The 21,900-nt window shown below is 40.3% G+C and overlaps 1 protein-coding gene across 1 annotated transcript in view; it reads left to right on the forward strand.

The window, feature by feature from the left end:
* The window catches only part of LOC124526037 (collagen alpha-4(VI) chain-like), a 102,492-nt gene that overhangs the window by 43,672 nt on the left and 36,920 nt on the right, over nt 1-21,900 (forward strand). The window contains exons 16-27 of the mRNA XM_047098733.1: nt 94-156; nt 477-542; nt 4,322-4,375; nt 4,493-4,528; nt 9,173-9,235; nt 10,988-11,050; nt 12,113-12,175; nt 12,722-12,784; nt 14,746-14,796; nt 19,621-19,656; nt 19,761-19,823; nt 21,091-21,153. Of these exons, the coding sequence (XP_046954689.1) occupies nt 94-156; nt 477-542; nt 4,322-4,375; nt 4,493-4,528; nt 9,173-9,235; nt 10,988-11,050; nt 12,113-12,175; nt 12,722-12,784; nt 14,746-14,796; nt 19,621-19,656; nt 19,761-19,823; nt 21,091-21,153 (684 nt within the window). The remainder of the gene's footprint in view (nt 1-93; nt 157-476; nt 543-4,321; nt 4,376-4,492; nt 4,529-9,172; nt 9,236-10,987; nt 11,051-12,112; nt 12,176-12,721; nt 12,785-14,745; nt 14,797-19,620; nt 19,657-19,760; nt 19,824-21,090; nt 21,154-21,900) is intronic.

Here is a 21,900-nt window from a genome sequence, read left to right on the forward strand (position 1 = left end):
TAATGTGATTCTCATTTTGCCTCTTAATGTTCTCTTTCCTTTGGGCAATAGATGATCTTTTAATGTGACACATTTTTCCCCCTGTGATTTCAGGGCTTGACGGGACCACCTGGACCACCTGGAAAGCGTGGAGAGCCTGGGTTAAGGGGAGATCCTGTGAGTGCTTTAATCCAGGGCCTTATAAACAGTTTGCTTAGACACAAAGTCAGAGAGCAATTAATTATTCATTAATGAGGCATCTGTTCAGCCTGTCTTAGCATTGCAACAAATAAGAGATTTGTGAGGAGATCCATCTTATAGAACATTTGGGTTCTTAAAGAGTTTGCAACTTTAATTGCATTGGGTATTTGGGATTTCTAAGCAAAATCAGACAATTAAAAAGGTACACTTTGATGCCTTTAAAAAATCATACTTCCTGTAATTTCTTTTCCTATCTTTTCTGTCCATTTGAGGTAAGCAACCTTTTCTTTTCTCAGGGGGATCCTGGAGCAGATAGTTTCATCCAAGGCCCTAAGGGAGAAAAAGGAAGGCGTGGACATCAGGTAAGATCATCTCTGTTGACTTGTTGATATTGGTACATGGGGGGTGGGGTGGAGGTGGGGCTGGGGCGGGTGTGGGGGGCGGCTGGAAATTCTAGTTGGTGAGGAAGGCTAGAGCACTCTGGTTGTATCAGCACTGAAAACTAGGGAGCAAACCTCTGGGACTCCACTGCCCATGGAGACAAGAGCTCCGAATGCTAATCCCCAGTTATATCCTTATATTCTTGCATCCTTGTCTTGTGGTTTCTCTTTATCTTGAAAAAAATCTCATTTCCCACAACACTAGCAATACAGGTTACTTTATGTCTTTTGTGCTTGGTTTCTTCACCTCGAAAGTGAAAGCATCAGGCTCCGTGATGCCTAAGATCTTTGCAGTTTAAAAATTCTCCAAGGTCATCATGATGCCTTGATTCAAAAGACGGTCAGGACATTACACTGTTGACTTGCTTTCCACCACTGCCATTGTTGACTGATGTGAATCGAGTAGTAGCCAGTTTTAGAGATAAGCTCCTTATCTGGTTTTGAAAACTGGAAGTGTTATGACAGAAGGTAGCACCAAAGGAAAAAGACTTGTTCGCTTCGCAAATGCTGCTGATTGGAAGCCATCTTTAGATTTTTTTTGATGTCCTGGTTATTAAAATGCATGACTGAAAGATGACTACCCCAAGCGCCTCAGTCCTCACATCTTGTCATTCCAAATTTCCAGAAACAAGGTCTGCACAGCAAAATGTTTATAACTGTAAAGCAACCTCTATTTCCTTTGAACTCCAGTTTGCCTCCTTTGACAAAGCCTTAGGATGTTGATTCTTTTCCCTGAATTGTGACTCGGTTGCATCCATTTTGTAGATGGCCAGGTCCTGTGTAAAATCCAGTTTGTAACAAGATCATTATTATGTAGCTATGGGAGAAAACTGTAACTCCCTGCTGCAAGAATTTCTCATCCTGTTGTGAATTACAGTTATTTTGGACAAACTCCATTGAGAGGGTTCTCTTGGGTGAGTTGAGATTGGAGAGCCCTGTGAATAGCCAATCAGTTATAGAATTGAGTAAAGAGAAGCAACCCTTAACCCATCTGGGTCCCAGTTCCCTCATCTATAAGGTGGGAAGGTTAGAAAAACCATTTCAAAGTTCCCATGAGTTAATGGGCGTCATGGGAAGGAAGGCATATAAATTGAGCTTTGATTCCATGGTTTGCTCATGGTTTTACAGCTGGAAAGAACTCAGGCCTCTATACAAACTGTCAAGTACCGTGTGCATCACAGCACCCCAGCCATGGGGAAAGTCTCATGCTCTCAGGTTTCAGAGGTCTCCATCACTGACTTCAGCTGAGGGTTAACTTAGAACATTAGATCCCTGAATTGTGTGTGCAAACAAAAATTGGAACCCTCTGAGGTGGTGCCATGTAACAGTGAACTTGTGTTCCACATGGTTTCTACTCCCATTCCGAGCTCAAAGAAGGGTGCTAAATATTCTTTGAATAGACTTGGGTAATAGAAGTCACTCTCACAAATTATACAAGCCTATAGCTGGGAATGCTGAAATTCTAGGTTGGTAAGTGTCATTAGAAGATAGACCTCTAGGGGGCAATCTTTCCTCGGTACAAGTTTCCTTGGCGGCGCGAAAGCAGAGAGTTCCTCTGAAACCAATCAGAAGCGGAAATGGAGTCAGCGAAGAAACAATTACCATTAATTTATATGGAAACATATTTGAGTGTTCCAAGACCCCCCAAAATAACCTCTTCTAGGCTTCTCTGATACCTTAGGACACATCTTGCTAAGGGATGAGCAAATAAATTGAGATGCAGGGATGCTCCCAGAGTTCAAAGCTATGGTGGCTGGATGCTGAGATGCTGAGTGTGGTCCCCAGGGAAGGAGCTTGGCGGACGGAGCCTCTCGCTGCTTGGGGTGCGGGCTGCTTCTGTAAAGGCTCAGTGCAAAACACATGCTGATGCCTAAGATCTGAGCGCTGATCAAGGACTGTGTGGTATATTTAGTTGTCTTGCCTCAGTAGTATCCCTCAGTCACAGCTGTTGTCCAGTCCTTTGTTTCCGTGACATGGGCATTCCTGACCAGTTATTTTGCCAAACATCCCTCAGTTAGGATTTGTCTGATTGTTTCCTCATGATAAGATTCAGTTTAAATATTTTTTTTCAGGAGATTAAGTAAGGCTGTAGCCTTCTCAGTCACCAGGAGAGAAACTATGTCTGGCTGTCTCATTACTGGTACATTAATTTGGTCACTTGATTCAGATGCTGTTCACGAGACTTAGCCATTGTAAACACACTTTTTCCCTCTTTGTAATGATCAAGTAATCTGGTAGTGATACTCAGATTGTAAATTTCTTGTTTCCCGACAGTCTTTTACCCAATGATTCCAACATCTGCCCAAATGACTCCTTTGCTACGCTGGCTGCAAAAAACTGTCTACTATTGAAGTGAGAAAATGATAAATGTTTTAAGAAAGAATCTTTTTTATATCTAGACCAGTTGTGAGAGTGCCTTGTCTAAAGCCTCCTTTCTCATACAGCCTACTGTATTAAAAAAAAAATTTTACAGTAAAAGTAACACTATAGATATTTGGGAATACAGGATGTAAAATGTAAAGAAAAAAATGAATAGTTCCAGTAACCAAGAAAAAAAAGTAAGTTTACAGAACTTTCCTAACTTGGTGATGCAATTACTTTCCCTGAGAAAGTCAAATAAGGATCCCATTGGCTTATTAAAAAATGTTCTAGTACAATATAAAGAAATGAGGAACTGTCATTTTATCTTTCTCCGTATTTGGGATAAATTATTCTTTCAGCAAATTTAATATACTTGAAAAGAATGTTATAACACATTTTTTCTCCTTTATAAACTTTTGATAAACGTAATTTGTAATTGTTGCATACTATTTCAATAAGCGGTCCTACCATAATTTAATCAACACTTCCTTCCATGTTGTGGAATATTTATATTGTTTTCGAATCTAATCTATCATAAGTAACTGTTGGAAGCACAGCTTTGCACAAATGCTTTTATTTCTGTATTTCACATTCTTACCCTGTTTCTGTGTTCTTACTGAGTTAGCATGGGACTTTACTGAGTATCTAAAATGTCCCTCCTTGGCATCCAAGGTAGTTTCTGTTTCTCCTGAAAGATGGACTCATTTTTTTTCTCTGGACACCATTTATTTTCCCGCTTCTGGGCTTAAAGAAGTGAGAGCAGCACAAAGCTTCCTCATCGTGACTGTGTGTAAAACCTCTCCCTCCATCATCATCTGTGCATACTGATCGCTCCACATGTGCAGAGACACGTTCATCTACCTTCTGGTTCTGTCTGCCGCTCTGTACCTATAGGATGGGTAGAAAGGGAAATCCCAGTATTTTTCAAATATTAAGCATAGCTCATTGGGGGAACGTGTATGACTACTGTCGCAGCACGATGAACCCTGAAGAGTTGTCACATGAACAATCTTTGGGGGAGGATGCCTACAGTGCGGATATTTTAGAACACCAGAATTAATCCATTTGCTTCTAGAGAAGTGCTGACCCACAGAACTTTTTGAGATCAAATATTTTATATCTGTGCTGATATGGTAGCCACTGGCCACGTGTAGTTACTGGACACTTGAAATGTGCCGAGTATAACTGAGAAGCTAAAATTTTAATTTAATTTTAATGAATTTAAAATTAATAGCCACATGTAGCTAGTGGCTTCTGTATTAGAGAGCCCATGTCTGAAGAGTAAATCCAGAAGGATGTAGACATTGAAACTTATATTCCCTTTACTTATTCCTTTTCAGGGAAGGTCTAGTTTTGACGGACCTCAGGGGGAACCTGGAAATGTTGGCCCTCAGGTAACTATAACCACTCTTGGGTTGAATTTCACCTGCTTTTGTGGAAGAGTGAGGTAGGCTGGGATGAAAATTGGGTTGTTTCTTTCTCTAAGATCTTTGCCTCCCTTCTGTTCTTAGGGGTCAAGAGGAAGACGCGGTGTGCCAGGGCTGGAGGTCAGTGCTTTCTGCAAAGACTTGCTTTACGTTCTGCACGTATGGCTACTTTAAAGAGTTCTCTCTGAGGTCAAGAGGAGTGCTGGCTGGGCTGTCTGAGATTGCAGGAAGATCACTGAGAGGTTTTCATGGGAACTTTTCCATGAGGAAGACAAAGTTTGTATGGTTCCCTGCTTCCCCTCCAACCTGGAATATTTCATTTAGATTGAAAAGAAGCTAATACCTTAGTGAAAAATGGTTTTACCTCTGAAATAATGATTTTTCCATGTAAAGAAGTAGGGCTTCCTATGAGTGCTTAAGGGGATTGCATGGTCCCTAAATGAAGGAAAAAGATCGAGCTTTTACCATTTATCCAAATGGGAAGGATGCGATTAGAGGGTGGGATAAGGGGATATCTCTGGGGGGGAATTGTATTTTACTAAGCAATTATCTAGCATCAGTCACTGCATTAGACCTTATTTTTATCACCTTCTGTAAACCTTTATACAACCCTCAGAGTTATGAGCATCATTGGTTCTCTTTTATGAATAAGAGAGAAAATATGGTTTAGCAAAACTTGTCAGAGGCCACATACTAATAATAATTGGTAGAGCTGGATTCAAATCCAAAGATCAGGATCCTTTTTGAATTTTTTTACAAAATAAGTTTATTATGTAGACTTCTCTCTAATACAGTGTGGTCATGCTCTGCTGGTATTATTTTTTCTAGCATCGTCCTGATTTAGTGATGGAGGAAAATCACAGATTGATTTATGTCAACTCTGAGCCCAAGTGTGTGTGTGTGTGTGTGTGTGTGTGTGTGTGTGTGTGTGTTGGGCAATGACCTCCGAGGTACAAAGAAGATGTGACTCCTGTGTCTTTATAACAACAGTGTTGGAAAAGCACGGATGTTAAGAAATTTCAAGTCTCAAAAATCCAAACAAGTTTTGTTGACACCAAGTGAAATGTTTTTTTCTCATAAAATGTTAGGATTTGAAATAAGTTCTTAAATAGATATTTCCTGTTAATTTGGTTTTAATACTTATGAAATAAATAATGTCTGGAACTATCATTTTATCTTACTGTTTTTATCCCCAAAAGGCAGAAAGAAATAGACTGTTTTGGAGAAATTAAGTGGCTCTAGGCAGTGGAAGGAATTTCCTACTTTTGAATCATTTAATTCTTTTGTGACACTACATATCGTTTATCTAAATATCCATTAACAGTGGGTTCTCTGTTCAGCTGGGTCATGGTTATTTTTCTTTCCCTATGTCACTTCATCCCCTGTGGGTTTTTTTTAAGGTTTATTTTGAGAGACAGAGAGAGGGGTGGGGGAGAGAGAGAGAGTCCCAAGTAGGTTTCACGCTGTCAGCACAGAGCCCAACACGGTGCTTGATCTCGTGACTGTGAGATCATGACCTGAGTGGAAATCAAGAGTTACACCTTAACCAACCAGGTCACCTATGTGCTCCCCCGCCCCCATCTCCTGTGCTATTTTAAATTTAATTTAAATCAGAGTGAAGCCTGTGCATACATTTGAAGTCAGATTGCATTATCTCCCTGTCCATTCTTCCCAGCTCTTCAGGAGCAACTCACTGCGGGCTAAGTCCTTCTGGTATTATTGCCATTTCTCTAAACAGCATGGTTACTTTGGTATTTCTTGGTTTTCAGTTTGGGATGTTGTTCTATTGATTTCTTGCTAGGGGGGGATAAAGATTTTTCTTAACCTATCCATCTCCTTCTTACACTTCCCACAACTCATCCTTGCGAGATACTTACTTTCTCCACTTTTGGTCAAGACAGTTCATTGTTCATACAATTGCTAGGTAAATATTATTTGCAGCTATATAACTCTTATTTTCTCTGAGGTACTCTTTCCCCTCATTTGCTTGTAAATTAACTTTGCCCGCTAATTATAAAGCTCTTTGACAAAACCAGTAACCTCCTAGTATGTTCAAACATGTGAGGTTTATTTCTCTTGGATTTCTCCTTTCTGGCCTTCTGACCTCCTGCTCTGATTCAGACCGATTGCTGCTTGGGCCTCTGCTCTGTTTTCTTATTGGGAAAGATTGTGGAACAGTAACCGCTCATTCTGGGAGCAGAGAAAAATGTGTGCAAACTACTGTCTTTAATAGGAGACCTCTCCATTTAACACATTGTAATCTTGATGAATCCCTGTAGTTGTCTGCTCTTTTTCCTATTCAAGCTTTGATTTTTTCAATAAGAGATAAAATCATATTGAAGCGGACTTATCTAACATGTCAGTAGTTTGCTAGTTAACCTAGTGTTGGAACATTGGTCACATAGATTCATTTATGTTTTTGAGGCTGTGACTTGCTAACGATTAGCAAGTAGTGTTGGAAGATTATAGTTTCCAAGGGTGCTGAATTCCAGATTACAGCATCCCTTGGATCTGGGGAAAATATGGCTCATTACTGTCTATAAAATTAGATATGCTGACATCTACAAGATGTATAATACGTTGAAAATTTAAATAAGATTTTGTTTATGGAAAATATTGTATTATGGCAGACAAGTCAATGCATAGATTATTTTGGCAATAAGGGGAAACTTTAATTAAGAATATCATTTTTAGGGGTGCCTGAGTGGCTCAGTCGGTTAAGCGTCTGACTTTGACTTAGGTCATGATCTTGCGGTTTTGTGAGTTCAAGCCCCACATCGGGTTCTGTGCTGGCAGCTCAGAGCCTGAAGCCTGCTTCGTATTCTGTGTCTCCTCCTCTCTCTGCCCCTCCCATGCTCATGATCTGTCTCTCTCTGTCTCTCAATAAAAAATAAATGTTAAAAAAAATTTAAAAAAGGAATATCATTTTTAAAGTGTAAGCTCACTAGCTTCCTGCAATTATTTTCATGTTTGTGTGTTTCCTGTAAGAGATAGATAGTAGGAGTTATTATAATGGATATATTATGTTACAGTCTGCTTTTCTGTTTCCAAATCATCCTATTATCATTTAAATATATTATAGCATACTCTGTAGAAGAACAACTATTTGCTAAACTATTCTTATGTTAAGCATTTAGATAATTTCTGTTTTGTTAGATATTGTGGTTAGTGATGAAAAGAAAAACTGTATTACAGGTTTTTTTTTGTTTTGTTCTTGCTTTTGCTTTGCTGAAATTATTCCCTTAATATAAATGTACAAGCGTGGAGGTGTAACAAGAGTTTGAACTTGGCTATATAGAACCAAGTTGTTTTCAGGATGTTGCACTCTGAATGTCACTAATGTGATGTGCAAAGATTTTCACAACCTATTTCAAAATTTCTAGCTACAGTCCTTTTAAAACTTAGCTATGTTCATAAATCTAGAAGTCAACTGTTAAAGGGCAGAATAAGATAATGATAATGATTAAGACAAGTGTTTCCCAGGATGCCTGGGTGCCTCAATCAGTTAAGCATCAGACCCTTGGTTTTGGCTCACAGTTCGTGAGTTCAAACCCCATGTTGGGCTCTGTGCTGACCGCAGGGCCTGCTTGGAACTCTCTGTCTCCCTCTGTCTCTGCTTCTCCCCTGTTCATGTGCATTCACATGCTCTATCAAAAATAAATAAATACACATTTAAGAAAAAAACTTAAAAAAAAAGGAGTGCTTCCCATTTACCTGAACAGTTTAAAAAACTTAAGAAGCACAAGGAATTGACCTACACAGTAATTAATTCTCAGTTTAAGGTTTTTTCTCTTTGCAAATCTATGAATAATTAGTAGCCTTTCCGACACATGAGCAACATGAAAAAGAAGGCAGAATAATTCACAAAATGGGTATTATCTTCAATCTTAGAAAATGTATCTTCTCTGTAGAAGTGAAACTTTTAATACGAGGGAGAAATGAAGTCAGTTATTAGACGAATCATGTTAAGGGCTCACCCTTTGCCCAGAGAGCCAGCTTAATCCTGTAAGAATCTATAGGGTTTATTTTTGGTTTTGTTTCAAGAACCTATAGGGTTGAGAAAAAAAATTTTTTAATGTTTTATTTATTTTTGAGACAGAGACAGAGCATGAGCACGGGAGGAGCAGAGAGAGAGGGAGACAGAATCGGAAGCAGGTTCCAGGCTCTGAGCTGTCAGCACAGAGCCCGACACAGGGCTTAAACCCACAAACTGTGAGATCATGACCTGAGCCAAAGTCAGATGCTTAACCAACTGAGCCACCCAGGCGCCACACAAGAACCCGTAGGGTTTTAAAGTCAGGTTTCTGCCCTTTCTCTTTGTGCCTCATGTGCCTTCCCCCAGAATGTCACGCTTGTTGCTGTGTTCAACATTCTGAGTTCCTTCACATGGGATAAGAGTCCTTAACACCAGTGAATACTTAGCCCATATCCCTTAAAAGGAATGGATGGCCTTTGAGGAACCCGTTATTATGTCAAATGGGAGCTTGAGTTGTTTAAACAAGGTGTTTTTGCTTCTATCACTAAGCTAAGACATTGGAAAGAGTCATGCAAAGCCTGGAAAAAAATCTGGCTTTGCAACATAAGTGGAGCCCCCTCCCCCCATATCTTCTCACATTCCATATCCTAAGAGAACTGAGCACAGACAATCAGATCTTTCTTATCTTTCTCTTGTGGCTGTCAAATGACATATTGCAGGGAAGCCTGCCTTCAATAGGAACCCTAAGGGTGCCTGGTGAACTCACTAAGTTTTGTTCGTTTTAACAGGGTATGCGTGGAGAATCCGGTGAACGGGGTTACCCGGGAGAGCTTGGATACTCAGGCCCACAGGTTGTATCAGTGAAGTTGATTTTAGTGCTAAAGGATATTTGTTTGAAATTATAACTTAGATACTTGGATGGGGATTTAACATATATCAGAATGGCCTTGGATACCTCTTTTCCAGGGCCTTTCCCAAGCAAATTGTGTATCTCTCTCCTGGGCAGGTTGAACCCTAATAGCAATATTTATGAATTCTTACGATGTCTTAAATATGGCCTTAAGCACTTGTATTAACCCATTTAATCCTTTAATGGGGGGGGGTTATTATCCCTATTTTACAGAGAGAAGTGGAGGGGGGATAGAGAAGTAAGGTAAAGTAGCCAAGCTCCCACAGTTAGTAGATGATAAAGATGGGATTCAAACTTAAGCAGTCTAGTTATCAAATCTGTGCTCTTAATTACTGCCTTTGAAACCATATTGAACTTACTCAAACAGTACTTAATTCATTAAAATTTTATTCAGTTTGGCATAAAAAAATCAGCAAAGTGTTTATTGAGTATCTGTAATACGTAAGTCACTTTGCCAATAGGCGTGGGAACTTCAGGAAGGACGTTAAGGCCAGGAAGAGTCTTGCCCTCAAGCAGGGTGTTGTAAAGGATTCAGTGATAACTGGAAATTTAAATTTCCCCGTCCAGTTCTTTTGGAATCTTCTAAGCATAACCCAAATCTGGCATTCTGTAAACCCTTCTGGAACATGTTCTACATCTTTCTTTTAAAAGCCAAATTGTTCCCAAGTTTCAAGTGGAAGAACTTGAAAACAACACATTTTACTCACACATTGAATCATTCTCCATAACCTTAAAAACTCTATGAGTGTCAGGTGATAACTTTGAAAGGTTTCTGTTGTTTTTCGACTTGACAAAGGTACTAAAGGAAGAAATGGGTAATCAAAGTGTAATTAGGGATTGTATTTATTTTATGATAGAAAAGTGTCTGAACATAGGGGAAAACAACCTAGAGATTTATTTTTGCCTTCATTTTGATCGCTGGCTTAATTCAAATTTGGACCCCCCGCCAGTGTTGTGTCCTGGCTTTCTCTTTTATATTCATTCTATCCTACTGCTGAACGCAAGGGGAACATGTTGTTTTGTGAACCATGAGCAAGATAATCAATAAAACGTCTCCTTAATTTCACTTCCCACTGGGATGTGGGTATGATGCTGTGTTTAAATAGATGACTACAATACCTCACCCAGGAGTATAGAGGCCATGATCAATGCTTTTAATAGGAAAGCATTTTTTTCAGAAAAGCTGGAGAAAAATTAGTGTTGAAATCAGTACAATAAAATAGATTGGGGAGAAAATGGGTAACTCCCCAGCAATGTGTCCAGTGCGATTAGGCTTCTTAAAGGTACTATTGGTTCTTGAAAAAATCAAAATGTGCCCTTGTGTGTATACAGAGAAGGTTGAATTTTCAAAGGAGATCAATATCCCAGCAGCCCCTTTCATTCCCCTTTTAGGATTTAAAACTAGTTGGGTGTATTAAGATATAAAAGCAATGTTCTGAGATTTTAGGGCTCATCAGATTCAACTGCAGAGGTGGTCACAAATATGGATGCTGAAGGCTCATATCCAGTGCTTCAGATGGAGTGAGTCTGGGTTGCTTTGGTGCTGATGCTGCTGAATCAAGTGTGATACATGTGATAGTGATGGGTCAGAGCACCTTGATTTGTGCTCCCGTCGGTGACCAAGGCGACTTTGTGGTTACATGGGAAATAGACCATAAACACTGATTGACTTCTAATGTCATCTTTGAACCAGGGACCAAGAGGAAGGCAAGGACAACCAGGAAATTCTGGACCAAAAGGCTTACTGGGTGCTAAGGTACGTTTGAAAAACGAAAAACTACAGCAGAGTTGCATATTAACAGTGGCCAATTCATACACCTGGGTGTTCCTGGATAAATAACATAAAGCTACACTGTTTGTTCTGGAATTGGTAGGTATCAGGGGTTTCTAGAAATAGCTAACTTGATCACTGGCTGTACCGCCTTCTATTCTGGTAAATTGTGGGAATATGGTGATCAGTGAGATTGGGTTAGAGCCCCAAGGGTGTTTAACACAAACTGATCATGACTTACCTATAGTGCGAGGAAGAATAGAGCTGTACAGAGGTATAAACGGCCAATATGATCCTCACAAGCATAAAAAGAAGTGTTACTATCCTAATTTTATAGATAAGGAAACCGAGGCTCAAAGGGATTAAAAATGATTTGTCATGGGGATGGTACATGGTGGAATTGGCTTCCAACTTGTTCTTTCTAGTGCCCCTTCTACTCCTGACCCAGTCTCCCAGTGGTTCATAGAAGCGTCAGACCACATTGAGACAGATGCTTAGGAGTGGCTTCCTGATGATGGGAGCATTTGACATAGCTTAAATTCTGAGCAGCATGGTTTAAGTTAGGGATAAGCGTCTCGATCTGGAGATTCAAAATAGCAGCTCCAGGATGGCCTATGCCCTAGTTCTGTTCGTATTGACTCTCGATCAGAAAAAGTCTAGCCTTGTACCGATTGTATTATTTTCATTCTCATTTGATAGTATTTTCTGTTTGGAGCAGGTGAAAGTCTAGGTGTTTGTCTTCCTGATCTCTTAATCAAACGGCGTTTTTCCCTCTAGTAGCCAGATCATCGCTCCAGTGCTCAGAGCTTGGTAGATGTGGCCTCTTACACAGAACGCCTCCCTCCTTCTCCCCCACCCCACCACCAGCCCAGACTTTAAATGTGTATATGAAGCATTTTGTATGTTGAAGGATACAATTAATTGTATAAAACACTAAAGGTGATTTATGAGTATATTACCAGTTCCAGACAATTTCGATAATAACAAGAGAGTCAGGGAGTTAACTTTGTGGCCCTTGAGGTGATTTTGGTTGTGGTCTTGTTGTAGGGGATTCCTGGGCCTCCAGGGACAGTTGGTTCAAAAGGGAAAGCGGGACCAACAGGAATGAAGGTAAATGTCAGAGAACACATCTTTTTTTGTTTTTTTTTTCTTGTAACTTGGGTATTCTCATGTGAATCTCTCTATATGTGATCATTTCCAGTGTGAGTTTTTGATATCATTGGTGATGGTGTTGACTATACCTTATAGTTGGACAGTGGATACAGAGAAGGAAAGACATATAGACTGACGTATAGAAAGATAGATAGATGGCCACCTATATCAGTAGGCAAAGACATATCAATAAATAGATAAGTGTATGGGTTCTCTACAAACATAGATTCTTACATTCACACCTAGAAAAAGCCAGAAAAAATATAAAATTCTGTCAAGGATGCCATATACCTCATTTCACTAATTTTCGGTGCCCAAATCTCCACTATATTTGTTAGTAATCTCTGTGTAACAAAGTCTAGAGGAAGATACTCGCCTTAGACTGTATGGTGTTGGCAACGGGACCTGAATAAGGGTGACTGTAAACTCTCTAAGGAAAATGACATAAAACTGCATGAACTCATAGGAAAAAATTAACGTCATGTTTACCTTTTGTTACAAAAGGGAGATCTTGGTGACACAGGAGCCACAGGCCCACGGGGTCAACAAGGACTCAGAGGGCAACCTGTAAGTCTGGCTTCTCTGTTTTGGACTCTCAGCTGAATTTCTTGTTTATTATTTGTTCTTGTTTCACACAAAGTTCGAATATTCCTGATGAATTTTGGGGTACAAATATGATACGATCGCCAGAGCTGTTGTGACCCTAAAGAGTCAAAAGTTCTCAAACTCCTCCCATAAATAAAGAACGTAAAGATGTCTTGGGATTTATTTTGCCTCCTCACATGTTGTGGAAGAGGGATATGCCAGTGAGCCTCGTCTGTTTGACAAAGATGTTTTCTAAGCATTTGAGATTTTTTGGAATACAGATGTGTTCAATGAAACAATTTTTCCAGGGAAACAAATAAGACAGGCAATCAGACTTGCAAACTTTTAAGTGCATGGCCTCAATTACCCAGAACATAGGAATAACCTTTGGAGACCAAGGATCATCAAAGGTTTACTTGAACAGATAATGCTCCCAGAGACAGGGCTCTGCATTTAGACCTTAGCCATCCCTCTGAACATGAGAGCCCGTTAGTTATTTTATGACTATTTTCAATTCATCATTTTATTGGAATGAGCTTTATGATAGGGAGAAATGTTGTCTCTCCTGCAGCTCCTATGTTTGAGATTTCTTTCATCAACAGTGGGAACACCCTGCCATTGTTTTGCACTCAACATTGAAATTGCATTTGTTAGCAAGGGGAGAAGAAAAAAGCAGGCCAAAAAGCTTAAAATTAAATGTGCAAGGGGGAGAAAATAGAACAAGATTACTGTCAAAAGGAATATGGGATAAGTAGTGTTCTGCATCTACTCTCAGTTCGGGTGATGAAGTTAATGCTGTTTCACTTTATTAAAATTTCCTGGTTTAAAATAACGCAAAGGTTGTTTCTACCGGTCTCTCCTTGGGACGGACGAAGCTGGGGAGCAATGCCTTTCTGGAAGGTGTCATTTCAGGAATGTCAGAAGCGGTTATCTCCAAGATAGGCGGTTTGGATCTCTGAAATTTGTAGGTGCCCGAGGCTGTGTGTGTCCTTCAGCAGAGAGAAAACGGAGGAACAGCAAATGAACCTCATTTGCATCTTTCTTGTCCCCAAACAATTCATCTTTGGCAATCTTCTTTATCTTATTCTTTTTCATTTTTCTAATGTTTCAGGCTTTTCCCCCTTAGGCCATAGGAGTGATCTTTGTGGCTTAAAACTTAAAATTGTTCTCCTCAGTTGACTGCTTGGTTTAAGTGCAGTTTTTGTCCATTCAGCAAGGTGCACCTAAAAGGTTCTGAATTTACCCCTTGTCATAGGAAGCTCACTGTGTATATGTACGGATGCTAAGATCCCAGTAGTGTCATTAACATATTCATAATTGTTGTCATCACCATCACCTCTGCTTCCACTATCACTGCCTCCGCCACGAACACCGTCATCATGACCAAGATCACCACCATTGCCATCATCACCTCCACCGCCCCCCCACCCCCCCAGAATAACTTGCTTCCAACCAGTGTTGGAAGTGGAATGAAAACTCAAGTCTGTCTGGGTATACGTCCTATGCACTTATTCACTAAACTCTATTGCCTCCATCCCAGTCTTTTCCTCCGTAAGTCTGCATTTATCTCTAGAGATTTGCCAAATTCTAGAGCTTCTTCCTTTGTTACTTTACCCTGCAAAGAAAGGAAATTTAGCCCAAGAGGGATTTTGTACGGTGATGTGGCTCCCTACATCTGTGGCATCATTTTGGTGAGGTACAGAATCTTGCTAAAGAAGAAGTTAAAATTGAAAAAAAAATACTTTTCAAGTTTTAAATCCTTATCCTCTCCTTATCCTATAAAGGTAGCCGAGGATTTATCCTATAATACAGTATAAGCCTCCACCAAGCCCCTCTGCCTTCTCCACTTCCTTGCACTGCTGATGAATCCAAGGGTTCAGATAATATTGTCAACCAGTATTGATCTAGATGACTCTACCATTCATCTTGTGTCATTTTCTTAGGGTCTTACTGGTCCAGATGGATATGGACATCCGGGAAGAAAAGGAAAAAAGGTGAGGGTTATCTTACAGGGTATTCTGAACTGACTACTACGGTGATTTGTTTTTAATTTTACTAGAATAAGTCTTTATTATCCAAGTGGTATGCCAGAAATGGTTTCTAAATGCTGCTTATGACATGTTATAGCTGCCAGAGTTCCCTCCTTAAAAAATAAAAGCTGATTTTGTTACTGCCTTATTTAAAACTTGAACTCCTTTCCTCATCTTCCACCTATGCCAGATATTTCCACCCCAGCCAGGTACTTCCCTAATTTCCTGTCTTTGCAAACACTCTTGACTCTATTTAGGCATGTCCTTACACACCTCCCTCCTTTGGACTTTTTTCACACATTTTCTCAGATCAACTCACGTATCAACTTTTCCTTGTGGAACCCTTCTTGGACTCCCCCATGGAAAGATTTGGTTGTCCTATACTCTGTGTTCCTCACGCACATTGGTCATGTTTCTATAGTAGCCCCTTTCTATTGAGGTTATATTGAGGTGTATCCCTACATATCTGGCTACTTCCCAGTTTGTGAATTTGACAGTCGATTGCACCTTATTCAATTTCGTATTGCTGGAATGAGCCTGGCACAGAGTAGGTACTCAGTAAGTATATTTGAATATTTCTACTCTCATAAGGGTATGGTATTTTAACATGTAGTTAATGGGTTACTGACAGGTTTTTAAGAACGGAAATCACGTGAAGACTGTTGAACAAATCAAACGTCAATTGCCACAGTTATTCTGAGTGCTTCAGTCTGCGAGTTACCATTTATTGCTTCACAACTTAAGAAATCACTAGGATGTTTAGTGGTGCCCAGCTACTTAACCTTGCAATTGTCTTGTTTCCCTGGATGACACTGTTGCCATTTTATTGATCAGGATATTGCCCTTAGTATAATTAATGCGTATACATGCCCAAAACATAGTAGGCTCTTAGTAAATATCTGCGCAATGACGAACCATGGGTGCCTTGGTGATCATCTAGTTCAGCCTTTTTGATTTATAGATACGAAAATTGAGACGTGGAGAAATGGAGTGATTTGCCAATGGTCACACAGCTGCTTAGAGACAGAGCTGAGTGTAGAAGCTAGCCCATCGGAGCTCCACCCTGGCAAATTAAGTCTTTCTTCTCTAGGGGAGAGTTTGCATAGCAGGGGAATTCTGGGTAGAATTCAAATATCCAGTTTTTCAAAGTTTATTTTATTTATTTTGACAGACAGAGAGAGTGCGCACGAGCAGGGAGGGCGCAGAGGGAGAGAGAGAGAATCCCAAGCCGGCTCCACGCTGTCAGCGCAGGGCTGGATATGGGGCTCGATGTCACGAGCCGTGAGATTATGACCCGGGCCGAGATTAAGAGTCAGGTGATTAACTGGCTGAGCCACCCAGGCGCCCCCCCTCAAATGTTCACGTTTTAAGCCACATACCAGCCCTGGTACTACATCCAAAGCAGCCTATGCTTATTGTGGTATGGCTAACACCGTGGATTCAGTCCACACTGCATGGGTTTTTCCTGGCAAGGCTTCATGGCCTCACTTTAAATAGCCCTATTGCTGCTTGGCCAGCTGGCTACCATTCCCTTCTCTGTTCATTTTCCTCTCTGAATCACTTGATTCATCCCTACTCCCCTCTCCTCAGACTTCCAAGATCTGCTTTCTCTCCCACGTTTTCAGCAGGTGATTGTGCTTCTTGTTTCATTAATTAAATGGGAGCAGTGAGCAGAGAACCTCTACGTACATCTGCCACTACGTAGGCCAGCCTCTGTACCCTGCCTTCCCTCCTCCTGCTGTGGATAAGAGTCCATGCCCTTGTCTAAGACTGATCTCTTCTCTCATGGGCTGCACTCTGTTCCCCTTTTGCTTCCTTCCTGGGTCCTTTCCCTTCTGCAATTCCCTTCTGTAATGTTTTTCCCTCTCCACAGATCATTCCTGTCAGTATACAAAGAAGTGGGAATATCACCCCTCCCACAAGCAAACAGACAATAAAAAAACGACAACACTCATTTAACTACACAATACCATTGTCCCTTTTCTCTCTAGCAAAATTCTTTGAAAGAGTAGGTCTAGATCTGTGGTTCTCACCCAGGAGTGATTTTACCCTGTAGGAGATGTTCTGGTTGTCACGCCAGGGGAGGGGATGCAAATGGCACCTAGTGAGTAGAGACCAGAGATACTATTTTTCATCCTACAAAACACAGGACAGCCCCTCGCAACGAAGAAGAATGGTCAGGTCGAAAATGTTAGTAGTGCCGAGGTTGAGAAACTCCACTTTCTTTCCTCTGTTTCTCTCTAACTGGTGACAATTGAGCCTTCACCCCTCGGCTCTGCCCGCGCAACGACTAAACACCTTTAGTCAAGGTGAAACCCACGGTGCTGAATCCATTGGTCACTTCTCTGCCCACGTCATACTCCACGTCTCAGCAGAATTTGACAAAGGGGATCAGGAGCTTATTCTTGAAACCTTTCCTCTCTCATCGTCCAGACCAGCCCACTCACTTGTTTTTTGCTGACTGCTCTTTCTCAGTTTCTTTGGAATGTTCTTGACCTCTAAATATTAGAAAACTCAGGGATCTATCTTTCTACTTCCCTTACTTCCCTCTTTACTCACTTCTCAGGTGACCTTATCCAGTTACATAGCATCAAGTATCATTTATCCTGTGATCTCCAGCTTATTTCTCCAGCTTGGACCATACTCTTAAACTCTAAATATGTTTCCACCTTAAAATTGGCATGTCCCCAAACAGCCTCCTCCTCCTCCTTCCTTCTTCTTCTTTTGTTTGTTAACCTTTGATTCTGGAAAAATTCAAACACGTGTATAAGTGGAGAGACTAATATAATGACACCTATCCCCATGTACCCATCACCTAGCTCAAAGAATAAAAAACCTCGACCAATTTAATGTTGTTTTTTATGTATTCCACCACACATATATCTTTCTCCCAATTATTTTGAAACAAATCCCAGATATCATATATTCCATGAGTAAATATTTCAAGTTGCATCTCTAAAAAATTCTTTAAAAACATAACCACAGGGGCATCTGGGTGGCTCAGTCTGTCAAGCGTCTGACCCTTGATCTCAGCTCAGGTCTTGATCTCAGGGCCATGAGTTCAAGCTCCGTGTTGTGCCCCACATTAGGTGTGCAGCATACTCAAAAAACTAATAAAATAAAATAACAACAATACATTATCAACCAAAGAATTAACACCGATCCTTTAATTTCATCAAACATCTGGTCAGCCACAACAATTGCCCTGACAACCTGTCTCTCCTCCAGCCTTCCCCATCTCAGGGAGTGGAGCCTCCCTCCTGCCAGTTGCTCAGGGCAGACATTTCCCCATCTTTAACAAATGTCTGTCTCTCACCCCCTATATTTAATCCATCAACAAATAATGGCGAGTCTACCCTCCAAATATGTGCAGCCTCTCATCACCTCTCACCACCACCACATCCTCTGGGCCAAGCCAGCATGATTTCCACCTGGATTACTGCAGTGGCCACCTAAATGTTCTCCCTGCTTCTACTCTTGCCTCATCTAGTTAGTCCTCCATGTAGCAGCCAGAGCCCTATTTTATTTTATTTTATTTTATTTTATTTTATTTTATTTTATTTTATTTTATTTTTTTTATTTTTTTTATTTTTTTTATTTTTTTTATTTATTTTATTTTATTTTATTTTATTTTATTTTATTTTATTTTATTTTATTTTATTTTATTTTATTTTATTTTATTTTATTTTATTTTATTTTATTTTATTTTATTTTATTTTGTATTTTAAATATTTTATTTTCAAGTAAACTCTACACCCAACATAGGACTTGAACTTGCAACCCCAAGATCAAGAGTCACATGCTATACTGACTGAGCCAGTCAGGTGCCCCCAGAGCCATCTTTTAAATGCATCGTTAGATCACTCAAAGTCCAGCTGTGCCTCCTGATGTCATTCAGAATTAACCCCACTGTTAACATGGCCTACAGGATTCTATATAATCTGGCCCCTCTGTGAACTCTCTGACATTATCTCCGCCTCCTCCCCTCCCCCTATTCTGCTTCAGTGTTCCTCAAACACAACACAGGTTCATATTCTTGCCTCAGGATTCTTCATACACTCTTCCCTCTGCTCGGAATGCTCTTTTCCCAGATACCTGTTTGGCTGGCTTTCTTGATTTATGCTGGTCTTGGCCCAAATGCCACCTTTACCAAAAAGCTTTGTCCAACCACCTCATGTAAAATAATGACCCTCTTCCTAACCCCATCCATATCATTCTTTATTCTTTAATCTCCTTTCTGGAATAGCATTTCTCTCTCCCTGACATACTTTTCTTCCTTACTAGCAGTTAAGTTCCATGATAGCAGGGTCTTTGTTCTGTTCAGTGCTGAATTCCCAGTGCTTAGAAAAGTGGTTGGCATATAGGTGCTAAATAAATATTTGTTGAATGAACAGTTGCTTTGTAGTGTGCCTTTGATCTGACAATGGGCACCTGCTTCCCACCAGTCTGTTTGGTCCCCTTTCCTTTGGTTTCCATTGAGTCAGACCTCTGGATATTTAGACCAACAGATAAAATTGTTTAAGAAGGAAGTTCCATTACATAATATATCAAGGAAGTGGAAGAATTTGTAAAAGTCATTTGCAAGTTGTTTCACTTTGAATTATAAAAATAAAATATGGCCACTTGGGAGTAGTTCAAGATAACAACTGTTGCTCTAGTTGTTTTTCCTGGCACCTGTTTTGAGTCTGTTTTCTCAAAATTATAATTTATTCTTTTTCTCGGAGGAATGTGAAAGAAAGACTTAATCACATGACAGTAAACAAGACCTTATCTCTTTTCTGACATTAGGGTGAACCTGGATTTCCTGGCTCTCCTGGTGCACAAGTAAGAAGCTATCTTTTGGGGTCTGGCATCTGGTATGCAGCATGTGTCATTTGTTTGTACTTATTTTTCTTTACACTCAACTCTCTGCTTTTGATTCTATTAAGGGAGAAGATGGTGACCCGGGCCACCGAGGAGAGAAGGGGGCGAAGGGAGTCAGAGGGAGGAGGGTAAGAACCAAAGGAATTTCCCAAGATCTGTAGAGGCCCACATGACACTGCTCACAGGAGCAGATTTCTATTGACTTAATGGACTTCTTAGCAGGAAGGCCATTGTCCCCCTAAGTCAGTGCATATTCCACACCTCCCTTGGGTTACCCCACTCTCCCACTTAATACCACTCTCACTTACCTTATAAATGCAAATGCGGCTCATCAAACCATAATAACAGAAAATCTAAGTTGGAGTTTCAGTTACACAATATCAATATCTGTGTGAAGTCTAGATATCATTCAGAAGGGCATTGTTTTAGCTGCAGAGTAAACACTGATGTTTCTTCAAGATTCTTCCAAGCCTTAAATTTTTCTTTGTTAATTTAGGACTAGAATCTCAAGAATATGGCTGCCATCCTGGTGGACTTTGAGCCATGTTTTCACTGTGCTTTGTAGAGTCTACCATTAAAAATCCATTCCTTCAGGATGTAAAGACTCAATATTGAAAGGCTGCTATCACTGGTGGCTCTATTCAGAAAGAGTAATCTTGTGGATATCTAAAACCCTGGTAGTGTTTAGCTGATAGACATTAGAGAGCAAGGCTTTTGGGAAAAGGACACGAGTAATGTTCAGTGCAGAAGAGAGGGAAGAGAATATTTATTATCTAAGCACTCAATAATTGGTATTTTCACACATTGGCAAGGACATAAAGAAAAATTTGATCTATGTCTAACTTGGTTTGCTGCTGGCTAATATTGCCCTGCTCAGCTAAACTTATCTCTCTGGTTTCAAATAAAAAAAGATAAAGCATCAATTACATGCGGGTAATGCTGTGTCGGTTCAAATACCTGTAAGACGAGCAGCGAGCTAAGGTCAGCTCATACCTTTTTTCAGACTCCAAAGACCAGAAGGTGGTGAAAGAAGTTTTCCTTTCTCTTGTTGCCAGGCCCTCAATGTGTATTTCCTGCATTCTTTTAATTATACGACCTGGAATCTCAACTGAGTATTGAGTCAATTTGGACTCAATTGTGTGTCTGTATGTATGTCAGCATGTTGGCTTGGATTAGGTATGTAGGGGGGAATTTAGATGGCTCCCATAATGAGCTCCCTCCTTTTCTAGTCTTGGTGTCTCACTCCATTGATACAGTTCATAAACTAACTGGTCCATAGCAGACTCATGGGACCTTAGAAATAATGACAGCTTGGTATCTTAAAATGGGTCTGATGGTTTTAATCAAGTTGTATTCAAGAGGAGAAGCTTATTCCTTTGGTTTGGCTATTTTTAGGGTAATGCTGGATTTCCTGGACTTATTGGAACTCCAGGTGACCAAGGCCCTCCAGGACCAGTGGTAACATTGACTCTTCTTTCTATTTTCTTTTTTTTTTTTTTAATTTTTTTTCAACGTTTATTTATTTTTGGGACAGAGAGAGACAGAGCATGAGCGGGGGAGGGGCAGAGAGAGAGGGAGACACAGAATCGGAAACAGGCTCCAGGCCCTGAGCCATCAGCCCAGAGCCCGACGCGGGGCTCGAACTCACGGACCGCGAGATCGTGACCTGGCTGAAGTCGGACGCTTAACTGACTGCGCCACCCAGGCGCCCCTCTATTTTCAACCCCTGGGTAAAAGTAAATGAGAATTTGCAAAGAGCTATCTTAATGAAGAAATGAACATTTAGGATGCACTAGAGGATGTATATAGGGAATGGGCCAGATTTGCTTTAGAGGACATCAACTGATACAGTATATTTATTCGGTATATATTTTTTACCTGAACATGGGGAAGATATTAGAGTGGCTGGAGATTTATAAACATGTCTAAATACATAATACATAAAACTCACTGGACAGTGAGTTTATCAATGCAAACAAGGCGAGTAACAACATTATGCAAACACTAGAAGGAAATCCTAACAAAATATGACATTTATACAATCTTAACTAACAATGTTGCTGGTCCACAAATATTTTAAAAATTGCCTGGGAGTTCATCTGGTATGAAAGGAAAGACTTTGGGGCTATTGTCACTTTGTGCCACGCCTTATCCTATGAGGCTAGGCTGTCGTTTCGTGAGGGATGGTGTAGTGAGTGAGTCCTG

This window comes from Lynx rufus, unplaced genomic scaffold (genome assembly GCF_022079265.1).
Source record: "Lynx rufus isolate CCGP_SWC_20201006 ecotype Redwood Valley unplaced genomic scaffold, mLynRuf1.p SCAF_5, whole genome shotgun sequence".
Classification (NCBI taxonomy): domain Eukaryota; kingdom Metazoa; phylum Chordata; class Mammalia; order Carnivora; family Felidae; genus Lynx; species Lynx rufus.